Raw genomic sequence first — 21,769 nt, 5'->3', positions numbered from 1 at the left:
CTTAACTGTTTTTCATTCATAAAGCACTTTTCACAATCCCCAATGTAACATTTGTATTTACAATAAATTGTAATAGAATGAAAGTGTACCAGAACGCACTTCAGTAGTTGAACTAAAGGCAAACGAGACAAATACCGTACCGTAAGCAAAAAGCAGGCACAAATGCATAAAGAAACTAAATAAAAGTACATTTAACAGAGCTATAAATAGTGCCTTAAGAGCATATTAGCATTGAAACGAGACACTTCTGGCTCATCCAGCCATTGATCTATTCATTTACAGGAACACATCAGCCGGAGGGCTGTGCTTCCTCCTGTCACTTCTCACACCTACATACACGAGCAGAAAAGTATCCACTATTGTTCAGTGGCAAAAAGACAGTACGACGGTTGCGCGCATATGAGCTATTCTATTGCTGGTAGCCGATACACTGTGGTCTGTAGGAGTTCCCATGCTGGGGCACAGTGGGAAAGTTGTTATCAAGTACATAATAGGACTTGAAGCACACATCCAGTGCCACAAGCAGTGTACCTTGCTCCAATGCCCATCCACTAATGACCGTAAACACCTGTGAGCAGTCCCCAAGAGTCAACACAAATGGGTAGGATCTGGACACCTCCGCCTGGTGCTGTTAATCAACCATGATGGTGAAATCATTTGATTTTAGAATATGAGGACTTGTGCAAATCATGGAGGCACACTGACTATGCCATCACACATTGTATTTTGTATATTTTATAGCCATTTACATCAATCAACACCCAATCCCTGTTTTATGCCTACATCTTCCATTCATTTTGGGCTGGAGCTCATAGGTTCATTTACACAACATTAACCATGTTTCCATCCAACCATTTCATGCAGATGAATTACCTGATGCATGAAAAAAGTCAGAGCTGATGGAAACATGAAATGCTGGTGCAATTTTATAAATGCCTACAGACAATTTGTTCGTTCGACATGGTGGGATCTTTTTGTGTAGTTAAAATTAATTATGCGAGAAATGGCAGTGGAAACTCAGCAGTTTATTAGCTACAGATGAAATGAGTTATGATGAACTTCACAGGGTGGTGAAAGCGCAAGGTGGTGAGCTTGATGCTCCTTTACAATAAATATTGAGGGTCTAATTCTGGTGACATGATGATCGATGCTTGGCGGCTGTTTGACAATGTAAATATCGCTCTTATCCGTAATAATCTCATAATGTAGATTGCCTACCACAACTGTATGTATGAGCTGTTGACTAGAGCTCATGTGTCAAGACCAGAGTGGGCACATTTGCTACATGACGCAACAGTTTGTGACAAAACCATCAGTAGAGTTGAAAATATGATGGAAACCCATTTAACTTTTTTTATTTTTTTTCTCGGTACATGGGAATTTAACGGTAAAATAATTTTTTATGTACACTATGTCATCAAGCACAGCCTTTTCACCGCAAAAGTCAGTTTGCTAGAAACATCTCCAGTGGGAAAATGCACAACAGATTTTGGAATGCTGTTCCTTTCATTCAAGGTTTACAAAATGCCATACTCTAATTATCCCATCAATTGCCCTATGCCAATGTCTTCCAGCCTATCTTGTAGACTGGTGTTGGGAGCACCACTGGCAGAAGTCTTTAAGCAATGTCACTGTTGTGGAAATTCTACAGAGGGGCACTTGAAGTGTCCATTTGCACACACTGGATATAGACTTTATTTTTTTATATTGTGTTATTGACTGTACGCTTGTTTATTCCATGTGTAACTCTGGTGTTTGTGTCGCACTGCTTTGCTTTGTCTTGGCCAGGTCGCAGTTGTAAATGAGAACTTGTTCTCAACTAGCTTACCTGGTTAAATGAAGGTGAAATCAAAAGTTAATCTTAAATTAATCATTGCTTATTATCAGCGCACTGGAGTGTTTCCAACCAACTCAATGCACCAAGTACACATGTCGATCAGGAGCTCTATCGGGGCAGTCCTGTTAGATCTCTTATATACAGACAAGTTATATTTGCATGATTTAGCTTATTCATCATTCATAATGAATTAATTAACATTTGCGTCATTCATGTGACCGACCAATACTGGGTCATGCATTTGACAGACCAATACCTCACGAAGCTTCTTCTCTCTAAGCTGAGACCTTGAAACTGAGATCTTTCATTATCAAAACAAGGGTCTGGGCGTAATACCAAATTGCAGATATTGATAGTGAGGTTTCGTTGAATTAGTTACTTGCATGAACACATAAATTGGTTAATAGAAAAGCACAAACATAAAATGTTCCATCACATTTCCTCTTATCACTCAATCTGTGATAATTATCATTGTCACGCTGGTATAAAGGATTTGGAGACAGGCGCAGGAATACACAATAGGGGTTTTTAATACACACAAAACAAACACATATACAAAAACACTGGGTTGTACCCAAACGAGTGAGGGTAAACCTCATTGAACGACATGGACGATACCCGTGATATACAATATATAATGGACGTAGCATAACAGCTGCACCAACGCATAGGTACTCACACGACCAAAGGACACGGGAACAATAACCGACAAAGACGGAGGGAACAGAGGGCACATATATAACATACTAATCAGGGGAAATGGGAACCAGGTGTGTAATCGGATAAGACAGTCCGGGGTTGACGATAATGAATCCCGTTCAGTGAAGCCTAGAAAGCCGGTGACGTAGACCTTCTGGAAGTGGTGAACAGAATGAACAATAGTACCGGGTGGGATCCGTGACGATCATTTCATATAAAGGTAAGCATTAGATTATAGCTTCTATCAAATTGTTCTATACTCCTATTAAAGTAAGGGAAATCAACACAAAACCAGACACTTCATCCTTTCAAACCCTTCATTCTGGGTTGTACAACCCTTGTAAAACCATGGCTTAAGACCTTTGCTTCATACAGTTAAACATATGCTTCATTACACAATTTCATTAATGGATTCTGGCAAAGACATTTCAGCTGGAGCTTTTTTCACGAGTGGCATGTTAATGAAAGATCAGTATCTCAATGCATTTCTAATCTAAAGTACTATACATTTTGCAGTGTGCAGACCTACTTAACTTCTTATGGCTGAAGGGGCAGTATTGAGTAGCTTGGATGAAAGGTGCCCATATCAAACGGCCTGCTCCTCAGTCATAGTTCCTAATATTTGCATATTAGTATTGGATAGAAAACACTCTAAAGTTTCTAAAACTGTTTGAATTATGTCTGTGAGATTAACAGAACTCATATTGGCAGGGAAAATCCTGAGTTGAAATCAAAACAGGAAGTCAGAAATCTGAGCCTGTGTATATTCACCAGAGTCCCTAAAGAAATCCACTTGAGCTATTAATGATGTTGCACTGCCTAGGGGTTCCACTAGATGTCAACCATCAATAGACATTTCAATGAGACTTCTATGATGTTGTGGGAGAGAATGAGAGCAGAATCAGTCAGGTGTCCATCAAGCAGCCATTTCCTGATCATGCTTTTTCTTCATGTAAGCCACTGACGTTCCATTGCTCACACAGACAAGAACGAATACTCCGTTTGGAACTTTATTGAAGCTATATGTTAAAAACATCCTAATGATTGATTCAGTACTTAGTTTGAAATGTTTCTTCGACCGGTAATATCACATTTTGAAGTTTTTGTCCGATATAACGCTGACCAGAATTAGCATTTGGATATGTAAACCAGATGCGCTAACAAAAGAAGGTATTTGGACATAAATAACAGATTTTTTCGAACAAAACAAACATTTATTGTGGACCTGGGATTCCTGGTGTGCTTTCTGATGTAGATCATCAAAGGTAATGGAATATTTATCATGTATTTTTGTGTTTATGGTGACGCCATCTTTGCAGCTGTGGTATGCTATTTTTGAGCGCCGTCTCAGATTATAGCGTGCATTTCTTTTTCCGTAAAGTTTTTTTGAAATCTGACATAGCGGTTGCATTAAGGAGAGGTATATCTATAATTCAATGTGTATTACCATCTATATTTATGATGAGTATTTCTGTTGAAACGATGGGCTATGCAAAGTCACTTGATGTTTTTGCATTTAGTGAATCTTGTCGCCTCAATGTAAACTCAGATTTTTTGATATAAATATGAATTTAATCAAACAAAACATGCATGTATTGTGTAACATGAAGTCCTATGAGTGTCATCTGATGAAAAATAATCGAAGGTTAGTGATTCATTTTATATCTTCTGGTTTTTGTGAAGCTATCTTTAGCTGGAAAAAATGGCTGTGATTATTGTGGTTTTGTGGTGACCTAACAATCGTTTGTAGTGCTTTCGCTGAAAAGCCTATTTGAAATCGGACACTTTGGTGGGATTAACAACAAGATTACCTTTAAAATGATATAAGACACATGTCAAAGAGAATAACGACACAATTTTCCCCCCTCAAATTGGCTTATACTGCCCTATCATCTTGGCGATCTCACCACAGAGTTACAGGGTCAGGGGAGTCAGAGGGATAATCCTTCGGGAGAAATCGCGACCATCCAGCAGACCCAATCTGGTGAGATTTGTTATTGAAGCAAAACAAACCCCGTTCCGCTAGCGGAACCCCTCACCAACAGCCAATAAAATTGCAGGGCGCCAAATTCAATCAACAGAAATCTCATAATTCATATTTCTCAAACATACAAGTATTAGACACCATTTTAAAGATAAAATTCGCGTTAATCCAACCACAGTGTCCGATTTCAAAAAAGCTTTTAGGCGACAGCAGAACATATTATGTTAGGTCAGCAACTAGTCACAGAAAGCATACAGCGAATTTCCAAACAAAGAGAGGAGTCACAAAAAGCAGAAATAGAGATCAAATGAATCACTAACCTTTGATATTCTTCATCAGATGACACTCCCGGGACAACATGTTACACAATACATGTATGTTTTGTTCGATCAAGTTCATATTTATATCCAAAAACCTCAGTTTACATTGGCGCCATGTTCAGAAATGCCTCCAAAACATTTGGAGAAATTGCAGAGAGCCACATCAAATAACAGAAATACTCATCATAAACTTTGATGAAAGATACATGTTTTACATAGAATTAAAGATAAACTTGTTCTTAATGCAACCGCTGTCAGATTTCAAAAAAGCTTTACGGCAAAAGCACAATATTCAAAAATCTGAGTACAGCGTTCAGCCACAAAAGCAAGCCATACAGTTACCCGCCAAATTGTGGAGTCAACAAAAGTCAGAAATAGCATTATAAATCTTCACTTACCAGGGCCTCCCGGGTGGCGCAGTGGTCTAGGGCACTGCATTGCAGCGCTAGCTGTGCCACCAGAGTCTCTGGGTTCGCGCCCAGGCTCTGTCGCAGCCGGCCGCGACCGGGGGGTCCGTGGGGCGACGCACAATTGGGTTAGGGAGGGTCCGGGTTAGGGAGGGTTTGGCCGGTAGGGATATTCTTGTCTCATTGCGCTCCAGCGACTCCTGTGGCGGGCCGGGCGCAGTGCGCGCTAACCAAGGGGGGCGGGTGCACGGTGTTTCCTTCGACACATTGGTGCGGCTGGCTTCCGGGTTGGAGGCGCGCTGTGTTAAGAAGCAGTGCGGCTTGGTTGGGTTGTGCTTCGGAGGACGCATGACTTTCGACCTTCGTCTCTCCCGAGCCCGTACGGGAGTTGTAGCGATGAGACAAGATAGTAATTACTAGCGATTGGATACCACGAAAATTGGGGAGAAAAGGGGGTAAAATAAAAAGAATCTTCACTTACCTTTGTTGATCTTCGTCGGAATGCACTCCCAGGACTCCCACAAGAAATGTTTTTGTTCGGTTACGTCCATATTTATGTCCAAATACCTCAGTTTTGTTCGCGCGTTTAGTTCACTATTCCAAAGGCACAATGCGTGAGCGCAAAATCCAGACAGAGTTCCAGTACAGTTTGTAGAAACATGTCAAATGATGTTTACAAGTGTCTTTTCCTTAGTCTCTTTTTATAATATATTTTCAATAATATTCCAACCGGACAATAGCGTATTCATTAGAGGAAAAAGATGGAACGGCGCACCCGCGTGACTGCACAGTTAACTCATTGGCCTCAGCCTAGTCCACTTGTTGAAACAGCTCTTATTCGACCCCCTTCCACAATAGAAGCCTTATACAACTTTCTAAAGACTGTTGACATCTGCTGGAAGCCTTGGGAAGTGGGTTTTCGCCTGCCATATGAGTTCTGTTCTACTCACAGACATTATTTTAATAGTTTTAAAAACTTCAGTGTTTTCTATCCAAATCTACTACTTATATGCATATCATAGCTTCTGGGCCTGGGTAACAAGCAGTTTACTCTGGGCACCTTATTCATCCAAGCTACTCAATACTGCCCCCCTTTCCCAGAGAAGTTAAGTGAGGGATGTGATGTGAGAAGTTATAAGAGAGAATTGGTTTTCATAACTTTGCTCCGTGAGTAGTCACCGCTCCAAAGTGAGGTCAGAGAGCATGTCAGCCTGCTGGAACCGCCCCTTTCGAGCAAAATATATAAATTACGTGTTTAAAAAAACACATTAGACCAGAAAAGCATGAAGCTGCAGCTGCAGCTGCATGTTTAAAATGGTTTGAATTTTGAAGCTGCAGCTGCATGTTTAAAATGGTTTGAATTTTGAATCTCAACACGAGGTGGAGAATCTCACCTCCCGGACAATCACTGGTACGGCTGTTTAGCTGTCTTAACCTCTCTGGGATATGTGGGACGCTTGGCCAATAGCCAGGGAAAATGTAGAGCGCCAAAAAAATAAAATAAAAATGATATAAAATCAAATTTTCATTAAATCACACAAGATACCAAATTAAAGCTACACTCGTTGTGAATCCAGCCAACATGTCATATTTCAAAAAGGCTTTTCGGCGACAGCATAAGATGCTATTATCTGATGATAGCACATCAGTAAACAGTGTAGCATATTTCAACCCTGCAGGCGCAACACAAAACGCAGAAATAAAATATAAATCATGCCTTTGACGAATTTCTTTTGTTGGCACTCCAATATGTCCCATAAACATCACAAATGGTCCTTTTGTTCGATTAATTCCGTCCATATATGTCCAAAATGTCCATTTATTTGGCGCGTTTGATCCAGAAAAGTCACTACAAAATATCTAAAAAATTACCTCTAAACTTTGCCAAAACATTTCAAACTACTTTTGTAATACAACCTAAGGTATTTGTAAACGTTAATAATCGATCAAATTGAAGACGGGTCTATATCTGTTTTCAATACAGGAGGACAACAAACTAACGATACTTTTCTAGTCTTGCGCAACTCTCAAACAGTACACATAACGTTACACTGATTCCAGATGGCCGCTCTTCTTCATTGCACAAAGGAATAACCTCAACCTATTTCCAAAGACTGGACTCATTGAACAGACGGTGACCTAAAAAAAAAAAAAAAGAGATCCCAGGCATTTCACGTAAATACATTCATGATTTCTTACTCAAAGCAGGTGGCGATTTGTGTGCAATGTAATGGTTACTGTAGGTGAGTAGTTTAAGAATGTACCAATGTTAAGTGTCTCTGTCCCCTCCCCATCTCGTCTTTAACAAGCAGCCATGTCGTCATTCCGCTACGGACCTGTTTTCGGCGTATTAAGTCGTCAGTTAATAACCGGTGCAGAGAGTGTGTATGTTTATCCTGTGTTCCTATTTAATTAGCTAGTAAATAAATAATTAAACCAATTTGTTTAGTATTGAATCATAATAAGTATTGGGTTTTTGCAGATGCAAGGAGGTTACGACTGTTCAGAATGACGACATGATACAAGGTTGTGATAATTTTTTATTACCAATCTCTGTTGGATATTCACTTTCTGCTTCAATATTTATTAAATGACTACTATTTTAACATTCATACGTAATACTTTGGAGGGATCTATATGTATTAACTGAGCTGGCACTGTCTATCAGTCCCCTGTAGATGGCATTGTGCTCTGTCCATAATAAGTCTCTACCTAGCAAGTTAAATGGTTGAGTAGGTGAATACAGAAAATCATTGGGTCTATTTAACAGGGTATGGGGTTTATTTCAAAATATATTACCAGGATGGAGGAAATCTCATCAGTGTTTATAGTTTTATTGGTTAGGGATGTTTATAGTTTTATTGGTTAGGGGTAAGTCAAGTGCCGTACAATGCTTTAACCTTGTCTTTATCAATAAAGGGACCGCTCTGAACATTTCTCAGAATACTTTTTACACAACTTACATACGTGTGGGTGTGCAAATTGTATATTATAATTGTATTTTTCATCAGATCTCTAGTAACCCATTATAATCAATATTATGTTACTTTATCTCTAGTAACCCACTATACATTAGTGTTACATCACAAATTCCTCCTCTACACCAGTGTTGTATTCATACAGGGGTTTAAATATTTAAACACTCTAGTGTTCTATTTAACAGCATATTTGGGAATAGTCCTCTTCTTTCATATCTCTATACAGAATCCCTTTATAATGTTATAGATCATAAATGCCTACAGACATCCACACCACTCATGTGCATCAACGACTCTAAATGCCTACAATAACACCTTGTGCTATTATCAGTGGTTCTCAGACCACGTAGTCTATCGTTACACATGTTCTATTAGTAGTGGCTGCAGACACACATACACACTTCTTAGGTATTCACCACATGTATCTTCAACGGTTCCAGTGGTTCTCAGACCACGTAGACACTTCTTATGAATACCCACAGACAATTGTCAGTGGGGCCTCCTGCCCTCACTCCTGCCCTCACAGCCTTCTCCTAAGACTAGCTTGCCGCTACTTCCTATACATATATAATAACTCTAGATAACATAAACTCAGGTTACAGAACTGGTTGGGGTATTCTTTCAGACACGCACCTCTTTCACACGCACTCTTTCAACTCTCACATCCACATTCACTTAGTACTATTCCCAAACACACTCGGTAATCTCCCTTATTACCTCATGAGCATCTTCAACGATTCTCCTGTTGTTACTTCCTATGCACCATATATATCTTTATATACACGTTGTGCTATTATCAGTGGCTGCAGACCATGTAAACACTTCTCTTATGAATGCCTACAGACAGCTGTCAGCGGGGCGTTCCATGGCAATCCATTACATGTCCTCTTTTGGTCAGATGGGAATTTCCCTCACCCTTCATAACATTTTCCATCACATCACCTTGTGTATCTGGAGAGAAGAATGTTTAGTGAATAACTTATAAATGAATAACTTCTAGTGAATAAATAAATTAGCATCTGAGGCACCACCAGCAGGGTCATTTCAAACTATACCTGCACTTTGAAGAGAAGATCTTGGGCCTGCTTCTCTCTGGGCTGGCGACGCGAACTTTTTTTCTCCTTGTAAACCGCGATCCAGCTATTAGTCAGTTTCCCCGAGCAGTCCGGGTTTAAATTGTAGAAGTCCTGAGCAATCTGTAGTGACAGATGAATGACTTTTTCTGTAATATGTTATTTAACTTTTTTTTTTAACAAAACATACATTGACAAAAACAATACACAACTTAACATTTACATACAGTACATATCCACAAAAATGTATGACATCACACTTGCTCAGATCCACATGTTCACACCGTAGCCACACCCAATGCTGTTTTCTAATTTTAAAATCCAACCAATGAGAGGTGTCAACCCTAAGAGGAAAAAACAGCACAATATTTGAGCAAATATTGTATTAACAAATGTGGATACTCAGACTGTCTTGGCCCCATTCGGTCTGGTCCACTGAACCCTCTCGATTGCGGTCTCCTTCAGGTTCTCCGCAACCTGGTTTGCCGGCCAGATGTTGCGTCACGTGGGCTGCCGTCTCACATTTGACTGTTGTGAGCACGAAGTATTCAATTAATTATACATTTATTTAAAAAAATTGTTTTCAAAATACCCAAATCTTTCAACATGTACCTGGCAAGACCCGGCTACTGCTCAAGCTCAGTATGTCGCTTGGTGTGTACACAGTCCTATGTATTCATGTGTGTGTGTCCCGTGGACCTCCCCTCATGTATAAAAAAAAAAGTGCTGTTTACAGAACACTCACTGCTTGTAAGGTATTTATGTTCTTCTTTAACTTCAGGCCATAGTCAAGTCATCCAAAGCAAGAGGCTTTCCTGCTCCATCTCCTCCGCTGCAAACGAGGGTAAAAGGGAAAGGGGATACCTAATCAGTTGCACAACTGAATGCATTAAACCAAAATGTGTCTTCCGCATTCAACCCAACCCCTCTGAAACAGCTTTAAATCGACATCCACGTCTTTGGCACCCAGGGAGCAGTTGTTGTTGGGGGTTAACTGCCTTGCTGGTTTGGGGATTTGAACCAGCAACCTATCAGTTACTGACCCAACGCTCTTAACCGCTAGGGGGGATATTTTAAGGGATAGTTCACCCATATTTCTAAATGAAATACTTTGAGGGAATGGTTGATAAGCCAGGTCAAATGATTGAACAAAGGCAAAGGAGTGCGGAAAGAGCAAAATGAATAGGGGCTGCATTAGCTTCGAGGTTAGAAAGGCAGGCCAATATTTGAAACCCCGAGCTGCCTGCGGGGAAATCTGCAGAGCGTGATCCGTCAGCCAGAGGGTTACTAGCTACAATATTTCTGTATACTAAATACTGCCGTTGTGCCCTTGAGCAAGACACTTTACCCCTAAGTGCCCATGAGCTGCTCCTCGCCTGTGATGTGTGTCAGGTTGGTCACTGTGACAGAATAGACTATGGTATCTGTGCATGTAATGCATCTAGTCCTAAAGTGTCTGATTGGTTGTAAGAGGCTCTGGTGAAGTTAAGTCTTTCTAGTATCTATTAAGGTTCTATTATAGGTTAGCGATGACAATGTGGAAGAATGCTGTTTTACACAGGGTCAATATAAATCTGTTTTTCTCCCCCCAAAGCTCTGTCTTCACTCTCAAAAAGGAATTACTCAGTTTTACTTACCTTCAAACTTTGGAATCAAAGGTGCCTGGTTCCCTCATTCGGTGTATCTTTACAAAGCTGTCCATTCATTAGCATTGACCTCTGTATTTAAGGAGAGACATCAAGAAATGTTAGAAACATAGTTTAGCTAGCTGGCTCTAACTTGACTACATCAAATTTAAGGTAAACTCTAACGTTAGAATTTGCATCCATCCTCAACTTCAGAAGTGTCACACTAAGGTAGGTAATAACTTTAGATAACTACCGTTATACACTGACATAGTTAGCTAGCCAAACGCCGACAAAAAAGGTTAATTTAGTTATATTCTGCGACAACACTTCGTCGCGAGCATGGTCACGAGGCTAATGTTAGCTAGCTAGCTAATGTTACCACAGCCAGAGATATTAGCACAGAAAATGAAACGCTCAAGATAATGTTAGCTTGCTACCTAATTATCATAGGATAACCTATTGAACCTGAATGACCATCAAATACATAATTCGTAACGTTTGTTACTTACCGTTTTCAGTAAGCCAAAACACCTTCAGTCTGTCTAAATAAAGTTAGCCGTTTTCCACTCGTCAGTCACTGTCGCACTAGCTAGAACTAGAATACTTCCAAGTATTCTGGTGGACTTCACGTGCTGGTGGTGGGAAAATTAACCCATCAGCGGGGTCAAATATCCATAACCCAACCTTCGTAATAACCCAGCACCAACAATCCAACCTTGCTGTATTTACATAAAACAACCCAACTATTGACCCAATGCCTGCAACCCAGCAATTGGGTCATCCAAACAACCCAACATTTTTTGGTGTAACTTACATGTCAAAACCATGCATGCAAGAAGCCTTGACCTGTCTGGTGCACACACATTTCTCTGTCCTCAGTTTGATTGAATGCCTAAATCAATTTTTGCCTTGTAACTGATTGCCTCTAGAAAGAGAGAAAGGAAAACAGATGAGCTAGCAATTAGTTTAAATCAATGAAAGATCTAATTGTTAAAAAGAAAGAATATATGGGCTACATTTGAGGAACAATACATGCATTTACTTACCTTATCAATCTTGTGTAGAGCTGATCGACATACCCAAGACGACAAAGCTGTAATCGCCGCCAAAGGTTTTCTACAAAATATTGACTTAGGGGTGTGAGTACTTATGTACAGTTGAAGTCGGAAGTTTACATACTATTCTGCCCTTGAGTTGCGTTCCCATGCAAAACTAGACAGATAGCTAACAACTAAGTCTTCAATAAAACTCCCAAGGCGTAACTTTTCTTGAATGAATATATTGTAAACGTTTATGTTGTAAAACTGCAAAACACAGAAAAGAATATACTTTAGTATTCAATTCACACCAACATACTGTAGCTGTACATTATACATTTGAAGTTGCATGAATACAAAGCACGTGCTACGGTACCATGCATCTGGCATGATGCCAAACCATATAGCTAATTGCTTTCTCATATGGTAATTGACTAACTCCTTTCATTACTCTAATAATGTACAACCATCTATGTAGAATAACAAGGCATATTACACTAGAAACAGTAACAAAAATACAGTATTGTATATTTTACAATTCGTTTGCATGACGCACGAGCAAAGTAATACAGCTAACATCATACATGAAAGGCATTGCAATTTGTGAGTAAATGCAACCAACCAACATTGATATGTAAGAAACTCTATCAATAACAAGATTATCATCATTAGCTAAATGCTTGAATCGAACTTACAAACAAATATTTTCCAAGGCTGAAGCGTGACAAGAAATAACTACACTGAAAGACCTGCACCGTAGCGTTGTTTTTAGCTGCTTCTAAGCGTGCAGAACGAATTCTCTACTTCCTGTTTGTGTACACTCTAAGTACCAGAAAGCTCCACTAGGGGGCAAATAACATCATGGAACACAATGAAAATCCATTTTAACTATTGTAATAAAATAATCTGTTACCTTCTAACAGGATGGCAGCACACTCCCCGCCTGGTATAATGAAATTGTGCCACTATGAAATAAAACATATCAAGAAACAAATAATGTCCTTTCTATTATTATCTTTTGTCTCTAGGATGCTTCAGAAAGAAGAACAACAATCTCTGAGATTGGTCTCAGAAACACCTTAGCAGCTCCTTGCTTGACAATGTTTAGTTCTACTTTCCTAACCTTTTTGTCAGTACTGGGAAAGGTTTTTTGAGTGTACTTTGTTTTGGGAACTCTTTTCCTTTTTCAAGGCATTTGAATTCTTCTCTGAAGGCTTCATGTTGCACACAGTGAATGATTGCTGTTTTGGCTTGTGACAACTCACTTGTACCGCATGGTTTATTACAGTCATGCCAGCCTCTGCAGCTGGTGTTGTCCGCACCTTCATGGAAGGATCTGGCAACATGAATGAGTCGTGCTGTGGCTCGATTGAGAGCTTTCCAGCTTGAGAACCTCTCAAAGCGATGAGAGCCGAGTTGAGCTCCAGAAACCTTAGAGGCGAAGACAGTGACGTCTGGTCGAATCTCTGCGTCTGCGTGAGGCTCTACAAGGTCAAAATTTATGTTCTCAGGCTCACTTGAGTTTGTTTGGGTCAGGAAAGGTGGACCTGAGAACCAACTGGTGTACTTTAAGAGCGCAGCAAGTATAGGCCTGGTTGCATGGTCTGCTGGATTGCTGTCAGTGTTTACATAACACCACTGATCTGGATGGGTAGACTTCCTGATGCGAGTTACCCTATTGGCAACATACACATAGAATCTTTTGGTGACATTGCGGATGTAACCGAGAACTATCTTACTGTCTGTGTAGAACTTGGCCACATTTACATCAATGTCAATTTCGTCTCTGATCAGTTCATACATCTCAACAGCTAGCAAAGCCGCACACAGTTCTAGGCGTGGGATAGTGTGGGCCGGACGAGGGGCCAATTTTGATTTCCCCATGACAAATCCAACATGGCATTGACCTTCCGAGTCAATAACTCTCAGGTAGGCTACCGCTCCTATGGCTACTGTAGAGGCATCCGAGAAGATGTGTAGCTCTCTTCTTTGAGTGGTAGACAAGGAGACTGGGATGTAGGTCCGCTGAATATACATATGTTCCAACTCCATCAAAGAATCCTTCCACATTTTCCATTTCTCTTCTTTTTCTGGGGGAAGAGGGGCATCCCACTCACTCTGATCAGAAGAGAGTTCTCTGATTAAGGCTTTACCTTGCATTGTTATTGGAGCCACGAACCCAAGGGGGTCATAAAGACTATTCACTGTGGACAGGATGCCTCTCCGCGTAAAAGGCTTCTCATTGTGGGACACCTGGAATGAGAAGCTGTCTGTTTCCAGGTTCCAGGAAAGTCCCAGACTCCGTTGAAAGGGGAGAGGATCCACTCCTAGGTCCAGATCTTTTAAGTCTTTTGCACGGTCCTCCATAGGGAAGGCTTCCATAACTGTTTTGCTATTGGATGCAATCTTGTGTAGTTTCATGTTGGACTCCGCCAACATTGCTTGTGTTTTTCTTAGAATGTTGATAGCTTCTTCTGTTGTAGCTACTGATGTCAGCCCATCATCGACGTAGAAGTTCCTCACTACATATTGCTTGGGTTCTGATCCATGTTCCTTCTCACCCTGTAGCGCTGCTCGTCTCATGCAGTAGATGGCTACGGCTGGTGAAGGGCTGTTCCCAAATACATGGACTTTCATCCTGTACTCAGTTATGTTTCTATCTGGATTGTTGTCTTCATACCAGAGAAACCTTAAGTAATCTCTGTGATCCTCACGTACACCAAAACAGTAAAACATTTGTTGCACATCTGCTGTTAGTGCAATGCAATCCTTGCGGAAGCGCATTAGGACACCCAAGAGTGTGTTGTTTAAGTCTGGACCACTGAGCAGAACATCGTTAAGTGACACGCCTTGACACTTAGCACTGGAGTCAAATACTACTCTTATTTGTTCAGGCTTTTGTGGATGGTAAACACCAAATATGGGTAGATACCAACATTCTTTGTCTCCCTCTAGTGGCGGTGAAGGTTCGGCTTGGTCGTTATCCAGCATCTTTTGCATGAAGTCAATAAAATGACGCTTCATGTCAGGCTTTTTGTCTAAAGTCCTGCGAAGTGATGTGAGACGGTTTATGGCCTGCTCCCTGTTATTAGGAAGGCGACGTCGAGTGGGGCGAAAAGGTAGTGGAGCCACCCAGTTGTTTCCATCATCCTGGAAAACCTGTTTGTCCATAATGTCCAAAAAGGCTTTGTCCTCCACTGATGGTGCTGGTTTATCATCGTCTTGTGTTTTGTCGAACACGGAACATCCCAGGTTGTCTGTGTTCACAGTTGTGTTTGGATCTCTCGAGTGCATTGTAGAGGGAGAGATGTGTTTCTGAGCTACACTGTTGTAGTTCTCTTTTACCTGGATGATGTCAGGGCAAGGGCTCAGATAGGATGTGCGACCATTCTGAAGTATGTTTGTCCTGAACACGTTAACATTGGCTGGTCGGTGAGCCGTTCCCAGACAGACCTCACCCACGATGACCCACCCGAGGTCGAGTCGCTGTGCATAAGGAGTGTCGTGGGGCCCATTGATTTGCTCTCGTACCTTGTGTACCCTTAAGATGTCTCGTCCTAAGAGCAGGAGGATGGGAGCGTCTGGGTCCACAGCTGGAATTTTGTCCATAACTGGTTGCAGATGGGGATGATGATACGCAATGTCGGGGGAGGGAATCTCCGTCCTATCGTCTGGCATCATATCACACTCTATCAGAGTAGGGAGAGATAGCTGCATGTGTCCGTCTATAGACTCCACCATGAAGTTGACGGCTCTCCTGCCTGAAGTCTCTGTTACCCCAGAACAGGTCTTCATGGTGTATGGAGCAGAGTTGTCATTGATGTTGAAGAGATTGAAAAACTCTGTCTTGGCCAGAGATTTGTTACTCTGTTCATCAAGCACTACATACATTTTGACAGCTTTCTCTCTTTTCCCAGCCGGATAAGCTTTAACTAGGCATATTTTTGAACATGATCTTGGATTAACTGCCTCACCACAGATCTCCGTACACTTTGAGGTGACAGATAGAAGAGCATCGTCACCTTGCTCCCCGCCATGCTCTTTCTCTGCTGTAGCAGTGTCTGTATTTGAAGGGGCTGGACCTGGATGCAGAGCAGCAAGATGTCTGTCGCTGTCGCACTCTGAGCACTTGATTGACACCTTACAGTCTTTAGCTCTGTGCTGAGTTGACCCACAACATCGGAAACAAATTCCATTCTCTTTGAGATATGATTTGCGCTCATCTAGAGTTTTGTACCTAAACCCACGACACTTTTTAAGAGGATGAGGTTTGTTATGTATCGGGCAGTGATGGTCAGGGTTTTCAATCTTTGTCTTACTGGGTTTGGTTTGGTGGTCTGAGGGCTCAGATGACACATCGGTTTTGTATACAGTCACAGGTGTCTTGCTGCTGTACCTGGCAGGTTTCTCACTTTTCATAGACACCTGGTTAGTTGCGGTGTAGAGGGTGAAACTGGGGTCGTTTCTAGTTTTCGCCTGGTTCCTGATGAATCTCGAGAAGAACGAGAATGGTGGGAATGCTACCCGATAGTCCTCCTTGTATTTGGATCCCTGCGCAATCCATTTTTCTTGTAAACTGAATGGTAGTTTCTCTACTATAGGGTTTACCCCCCGAGATGTGTCCAGATAAGCGAGGCCTGGAAGGTACCCTTCTACTTTAGCACACTCCAGTTCGAGAAGAATGTCACCTAGTTCTCTTAGTTTGTGATTGTCTTTGTTAGCCAGTTTTGGAAAATCATCAATTTTCTTCAACAGTGCATTCTCGATCACTTCAGGTGTACCATAGCACTCTTCTAGTCGTTGCCAGACCATGTTAAGCCCTGCTGTTGCGTTGAAAATATGGACAGATCTAATTCTGTTTGCTTGCTCAGACGACTCTGCCCCTAGCCACTTGGTAATTAGATCTAACTCTTCCCTGGCTGATAAATTCAAGTCTCTGATCGCATTGAGAAAGGATGCTTTCCATGCCCAATAATTTTCAGGGCGATCATCAAACTTCAGGAGTCCGGAACTCACCATCTCACGGCGTAGGAGGTACTTGATGAGGTCTGGTGCCACTTGTGACTCAGGGACGCTTTGTGTGTGTGACTGGAAGTGGGCTTGTTTTCCATTTACACCATGCTGCTGTTCATTTCTTTTGAACGGAGAGTCTCTGCTCATGTTCTGTTGTTTGCTACTTTCTGGATTATAGTATGTAGCTGGGTCAACACTAAGCTCTTGTTTCTCCACTTCAAATGGAAGTTCAGCAAAGTAGGGCCTAGCATGTTGTTGCACATACTCACAGGTACGCTGGACTGGACTTAAGGGCTGTGTCCCTGTGTCTAGTTCTTTGTGAAGTTCTCTGCGTTCTGATCCTACAGCTTCTTCAAAGGCTGCAGCTTCAGCCAACGCAGCAGCAGCTGTTCTCTCAAATTGGAGAACATATAAACTTGCCTCGAGGTCAGCTTTTTGCTTCAACAAGCTGGCCTCTATTTCTGCCTTTTGTTTCATCACAGAAGCTTCCTTCTCAGCATAGGAGACTTGTGCACGCGCTGCGTCTGCCTTGGCGCGTGCTTTGATGGCTGCAGAACTCGCCGTTGAGGATCTGCTTGACTGTTCTGATGACCTTGATCTTGTAGATTGAGACTTGGTCCCAATGTGCTGAAGAGGCTCCTCCATCTCTCTCTGTCGAACTCTTGGCTCTGGTTGTTGTACCGTAGACTGCTGGTCTTCCATAGGAACAGAGGCTTTGTTGGCTGATGAATGTAGAAACAAAACCACCGTGTGTGGTTATTCTTGAGCTTGAGCCCGCCGTGATGATGTTTTTTTACTATTCTGCCCTTGAGTTGCGTTCCCATGCAAAACTAGACAGATAGCTAACAACTAAGTCTTCAATAAAACTCCCAAGGCGTAACTTTTCTTGAATGAATATATTGTAAACGTTTATGTTGTAAAACTGCAAAACACAGAAAAGAATATACTTTAGTATTCAATTCACACCAACATACTGTAGCTGTACATTATACATTTGAAGTTGCATGAATACAAAGCACGTGCTACGGTACCATGCATCTGGCATGATGCCAAACCATATAGCTAATTGCTTTCTCATATGGTAATTGACTAACTCCTTTCATTACTCTAATAATGTACAACCATCTATGTAGAATAACAAGGCATATTACACTAGAAACAGTAACAAAAATACAGTATTGTATATTTTACAATTCGTTTGCATGACGCACGAGCAAAGTAATACAGCTAACATCATACATGAAAGGCATTGCAATTTGTGAGTAAATGCAACCAACCAACATTGATATGTAAGAAACTCTATCAATAACAAGATTATCATCATTAGCTAAATGCTTGAATCGAACTTACAAACAAATATTTTCCAAGGCTGAAGCGTGACAAGAAATAACTACACTGAAAGACCTGCACCGTAGCGTTGTTTTTAGCTGCTTCTAAGCGTGCAGAACGAATTCTCTACTTCCTGTTTGTGTACACTCTAAGTACCAGAAAGCTCCACTAGGGGGCAAATAACATCATGGAACACAATGAAAATCCATTTTAACTATTGTAATAAAATAATCTGTTACCTTCTAACAGGATGGCAGCACACATACACTTAGGTTGGTGTCATTAAAACTAGTTTTTCAACCACTCCACAAATTTCTTGTTAACAACTATAGTTTTGGCAAGTCAGTTGTGTCATGCACAAAGTAGATGTCCTAAGTAATTTCTCCAACAATTGTTTACAGACAGATTATTTCACTTGTAATTCACTGTCACAATTCCAGTGGGTCTGAAGTTTACATACACTAAGTTGACTGTGCCTTTTTAAACAGCTTGGAAAATTCCAGAAAATAATGTTATGGCTTTAGAAGCTTCTGATAGGCTAATTGACATAATTTGAGTCAATTGGAGGTTTACCTGTAGATGTATTGTAGATGTATTTCAAGGCCTACCTTCAAACTAAGTGCTTCTTTGCTTGACATCATAGAAAAATCAAAAGAAATCAGCCAAGACCTCAGAAAAAAAATTGTAGACCTCCACAAGTCTGGTTCATCCTTGTGAGCAATTTCCAAACGTCTGAAGGTACCACGCTCATCTGTACAAACAATAGTACGAAAGTATAAACACCATGGGACGACTCAGCCGTCATACCGCTCAGGAAGGAGACGTTCTGTCTCCTAGAGATTTAACGTACTTTGATGCGAAAAGTGCAAATAAATCCCAGAATAACCGCAAAGGACCTTGTGAAGATGCTGGAGGAAACAGGTACAAAATTATCTGTATCATAGTAAAACGAGTCCTATATCGACATAACCTGAAAGGCCGCTCAGCAAGGAAGAAGCCACTGCTCCAAAACCGCAATAAAAAAGCCAGACTACGGTTTGCAACTGCACATGGGGACAAAGATTGTACTTTTTGGAGAAATGTCCTCTGGTCTGACAAAAATAGAACTGTTTGGCTATAATGACCATCGTTATGTTTGGAGGAAAAAGGGGAGGCTTGCAAGCCGAAGAACACCATCCCAACCGTGAAGCACGGGGGTGGCAGTATCATGTTGTGAGGGTGCTTTGCTGCAGGAGGGACTGGTGCACCTCACAAAATAGATTGCATCATGAGGTAGGAAAATTATGTGGATATATTGAAGAAACATCTCAAGACATCAGTCAGGAAGTTAAAGCTTGGTCGCAACTGTGTCTTCCAAATGGACAATGATCCCAAGCATACTTCCAAAGTTGTGGCTCAAGGGCAACAAAGTCAAGGAATTGGAGTGGCCATCACAAAGCCCTGACCTCAACCCCATAGAAAATTTATGGGCAGAACTGAAAAAGTGTGTGCGAGCAAGGAGGCCTACAAACCTGACTCAGTTACACCAGCTCTGTCAGGAGGAATGGGCCAACTGACCTAAGACAGAACATTTTTACTAGGATTAAATGTCAGGAATTGTTTAAATGTATTTGGCTAAGGTGTATGTAAACTAGCGATTTCAACTGTGAATGAGATATTTCTATTTCATTTTCAATAAATTTGCTAACATTACTAAACATGTTTTCACTTGGGATATTGTGTGTAGATGGGTGAGAAATATATTTAATCAATTTTGATTTCAGGCTGTAACGCAAACAAAATGTGGAATAAGTTAAGGGGTATGAATACCTTCTGAAGGCACTGTACTTGAGCTCTGTGTGCTTACCCAGCCATGTGGTGGGGAGGTTGAGGGAAGGTTGGAATGTGACAGAGGCACAGCTTGGAATGGTACGTCAACTGCCACATGCCAACAGTGGGATTTGCATTGTTGACATGGTATCTGGGTGTCATGGCAACATACTCAATGTGAGGCCTGACCCTGACCAGCAACTTTGTCACCTTTTATTTGAGGGTATTTTCATTTTTGCCAATAGGAACGGAATGGTGAATCATGTATTATCATTTGAAAAGTCACCTTTTATTGTAAATAAGAATAGAAAATGTTTCACGATACTTCTACATTAATGTGGATGCGACCATGGTTATCGATAATCATGAGTGAGAACGTTAGAGGGTCAAAGATCATACCCCTCAGAAAATAACATTTTTTACATTTACATTTTAGTCATTTAGCAGACGCTCTTATCCAGAGCGACTTACAGTAGAGTGCATACATTTTATTACATTTTTACATACTGAGACAAGGATATCCCTACCGGCCAAACCCTCCCTAACCCGGACGACGCGATGCCAATTGTGCGTCGCCCCACGGATCTCCCGGTTGCGGCCGGCTGCGACAGAGCCTTGGTGCGAACCCAGCCCAGCCTGGGCGTGAACCCAGAGACTCTGGTGGCGCAGCTAGCACTGCGATGCAGTGCTTTAGACCACTGCGCCACCCGGGAAATAACCTCTTACCAATAACCGGAGAGGTTTGCATTTTTGCGGGAGTATGATTCTCTAACTTTCTCACTAATCATTCATCACAATTTATGTAGAGCTGAATTTAAAAATGTTAGCTTAGCTGTCCAAATAAATACGGAGGAGTGTGTGATGTCATGCCTGCCAATGATGTCTGTCTGGTGACACAATGAGTAATTATCTATTAAAAAAAATCTACAAATAATGAGTCACTGCTTCGTGATCAGTTACTTGCAGGTTTAATCATTTATATTTTCCAGTTGAATATTATGAAAGGTGCGCCAGTATAAAACATAAAATGCATGCATTACTATAATTGTTTCTGAATCTCCCGTAAATTGGATTCTGTAACAGAACATGGCATGTGTGTTTCCTAGGGGGGGACATCTTTGGATCCCATAAATTTGGCAGAGAGCGCAGACCATATGCACATTTACATTTACATTTAAGTCATTTAGCAGACGCTCTTATCCAGAGCGACTTACAAATTGGTGCATTCACCTTATGATATCCAGTGGAACAACCACTTTACAATAGTGCATCTAACTCTTTTAAGGGGGGGGGGGGTTAGAAGGATTACTTTATCTTATCCTAGGTATTCCTTAAAGAGGTGGGGTTTCAGGTGTCTCCGGAAGGTGGTGATTGACTCCGCTGAACTGGCGTCGTGAGGGAGTTTGTTCCACCATTGGGGTGCCAGAGCAGCGAACAGTTTTGACTGGGCTGAGCGGGAACTGTACTTCCTCAGAGGTAGGGAGGCGAGCAGGCCAGAGGTGGATGAACGCAGTGCCCTTGTTTGGGTGTAGGGCCTGATCAGAGCCTGAAGGTACGGAGGTGCCGTTCCCCTCACAGCTCCGTAGGCAAGCACCATGGTCTTGTAGCGGATGCGAGCTTCAACTGGAAGCCAGTGGAGAGAGCGGAGGAGCGGG

General features: G+C 41.4%; 2 protein-coding genes across 5 annotated transcripts in view; one reads left to right on the top strand and one right to left on the bottom strand.

Annotated features, from left to right (window-relative positions):
- LOC139556502 (sodium/potassium/calcium exchanger 4-like) overlaps nt 1-21,769 on the top strand; it is an 88,041-nt gene that overhangs the window by 23,693 nt on the left and 42,579 nt on the right. The window lies entirely within an intron of this gene.
- Nucleotides 7,775-18,567, bottom strand: LOC139556501 (uncharacterized). 4 transcript variants are annotated; one of them, XM_071370539.1, is made up of 8 exons: nt 11,973-18,567; nt 11,741-11,851; nt 11,436-11,558; nt 10,936-11,016; nt 10,044-10,130; nt 9,701-9,826; nt 9,281-9,421; nt 7,775-9,176 (listed from the first exon to the last, which is right to left on the bottom strand). In XM_071370539.1, exon 1 carries the CDS (start codon nt 17,676-17,678, stop codon nt 13,074-13,076), a length of 4,605 nt encoding a protein of 1,534 aa, XP_071226640.1. In that variant the 5' UTR covers nt 17,679-18,567; the 3' UTR covers nt 7,775-9,176; nt 9,281-9,421; nt 9,701-9,826; nt 10,044-10,130; nt 10,936-11,016; nt 11,436-11,558; nt 11,741-11,851; nt 11,973-13,073. The 4 variants fall into 4 exon arrangements, with proteins under 4 accessions (XP_071226640.1, XP_071226644.1, XP_071226642.1 ...); XM_071370543.1 differs by having other exon boundaries at nt 9,281-9,826; nt 11,973-12,230; nt 12,659-18,567; XM_071370541.1 differs by having other exon boundaries at nt 9,281-9,826; nt 11,973-17,898; nt 18,327-18,567.

Source organism: Salvelinus alpinus, chromosome 27, assembly GCF_045679555.1.
Source record: "Salvelinus alpinus chromosome 27, SLU_Salpinus.1, whole genome shotgun sequence".
Taxonomy (NCBI): domain Eukaryota; kingdom Metazoa; phylum Chordata; class Actinopteri; order Salmoniformes; family Salmonidae; genus Salvelinus; species Salvelinus alpinus.
Note: the sequence above shows the minus strand (reverse complement) of the source record. Positions and strands in the feature narration are given on the sequence as shown.

Bases quoted from the DNA above. Each gene is read 5' to 3' on its own strand.
- LOC139556501 (XM_071370539.1), bottom strand. From the start codon at position 17,678: ATGGAAGACCAGCAGTCTACGGTACAACAACCAGAGCCAAGAGTTCGA.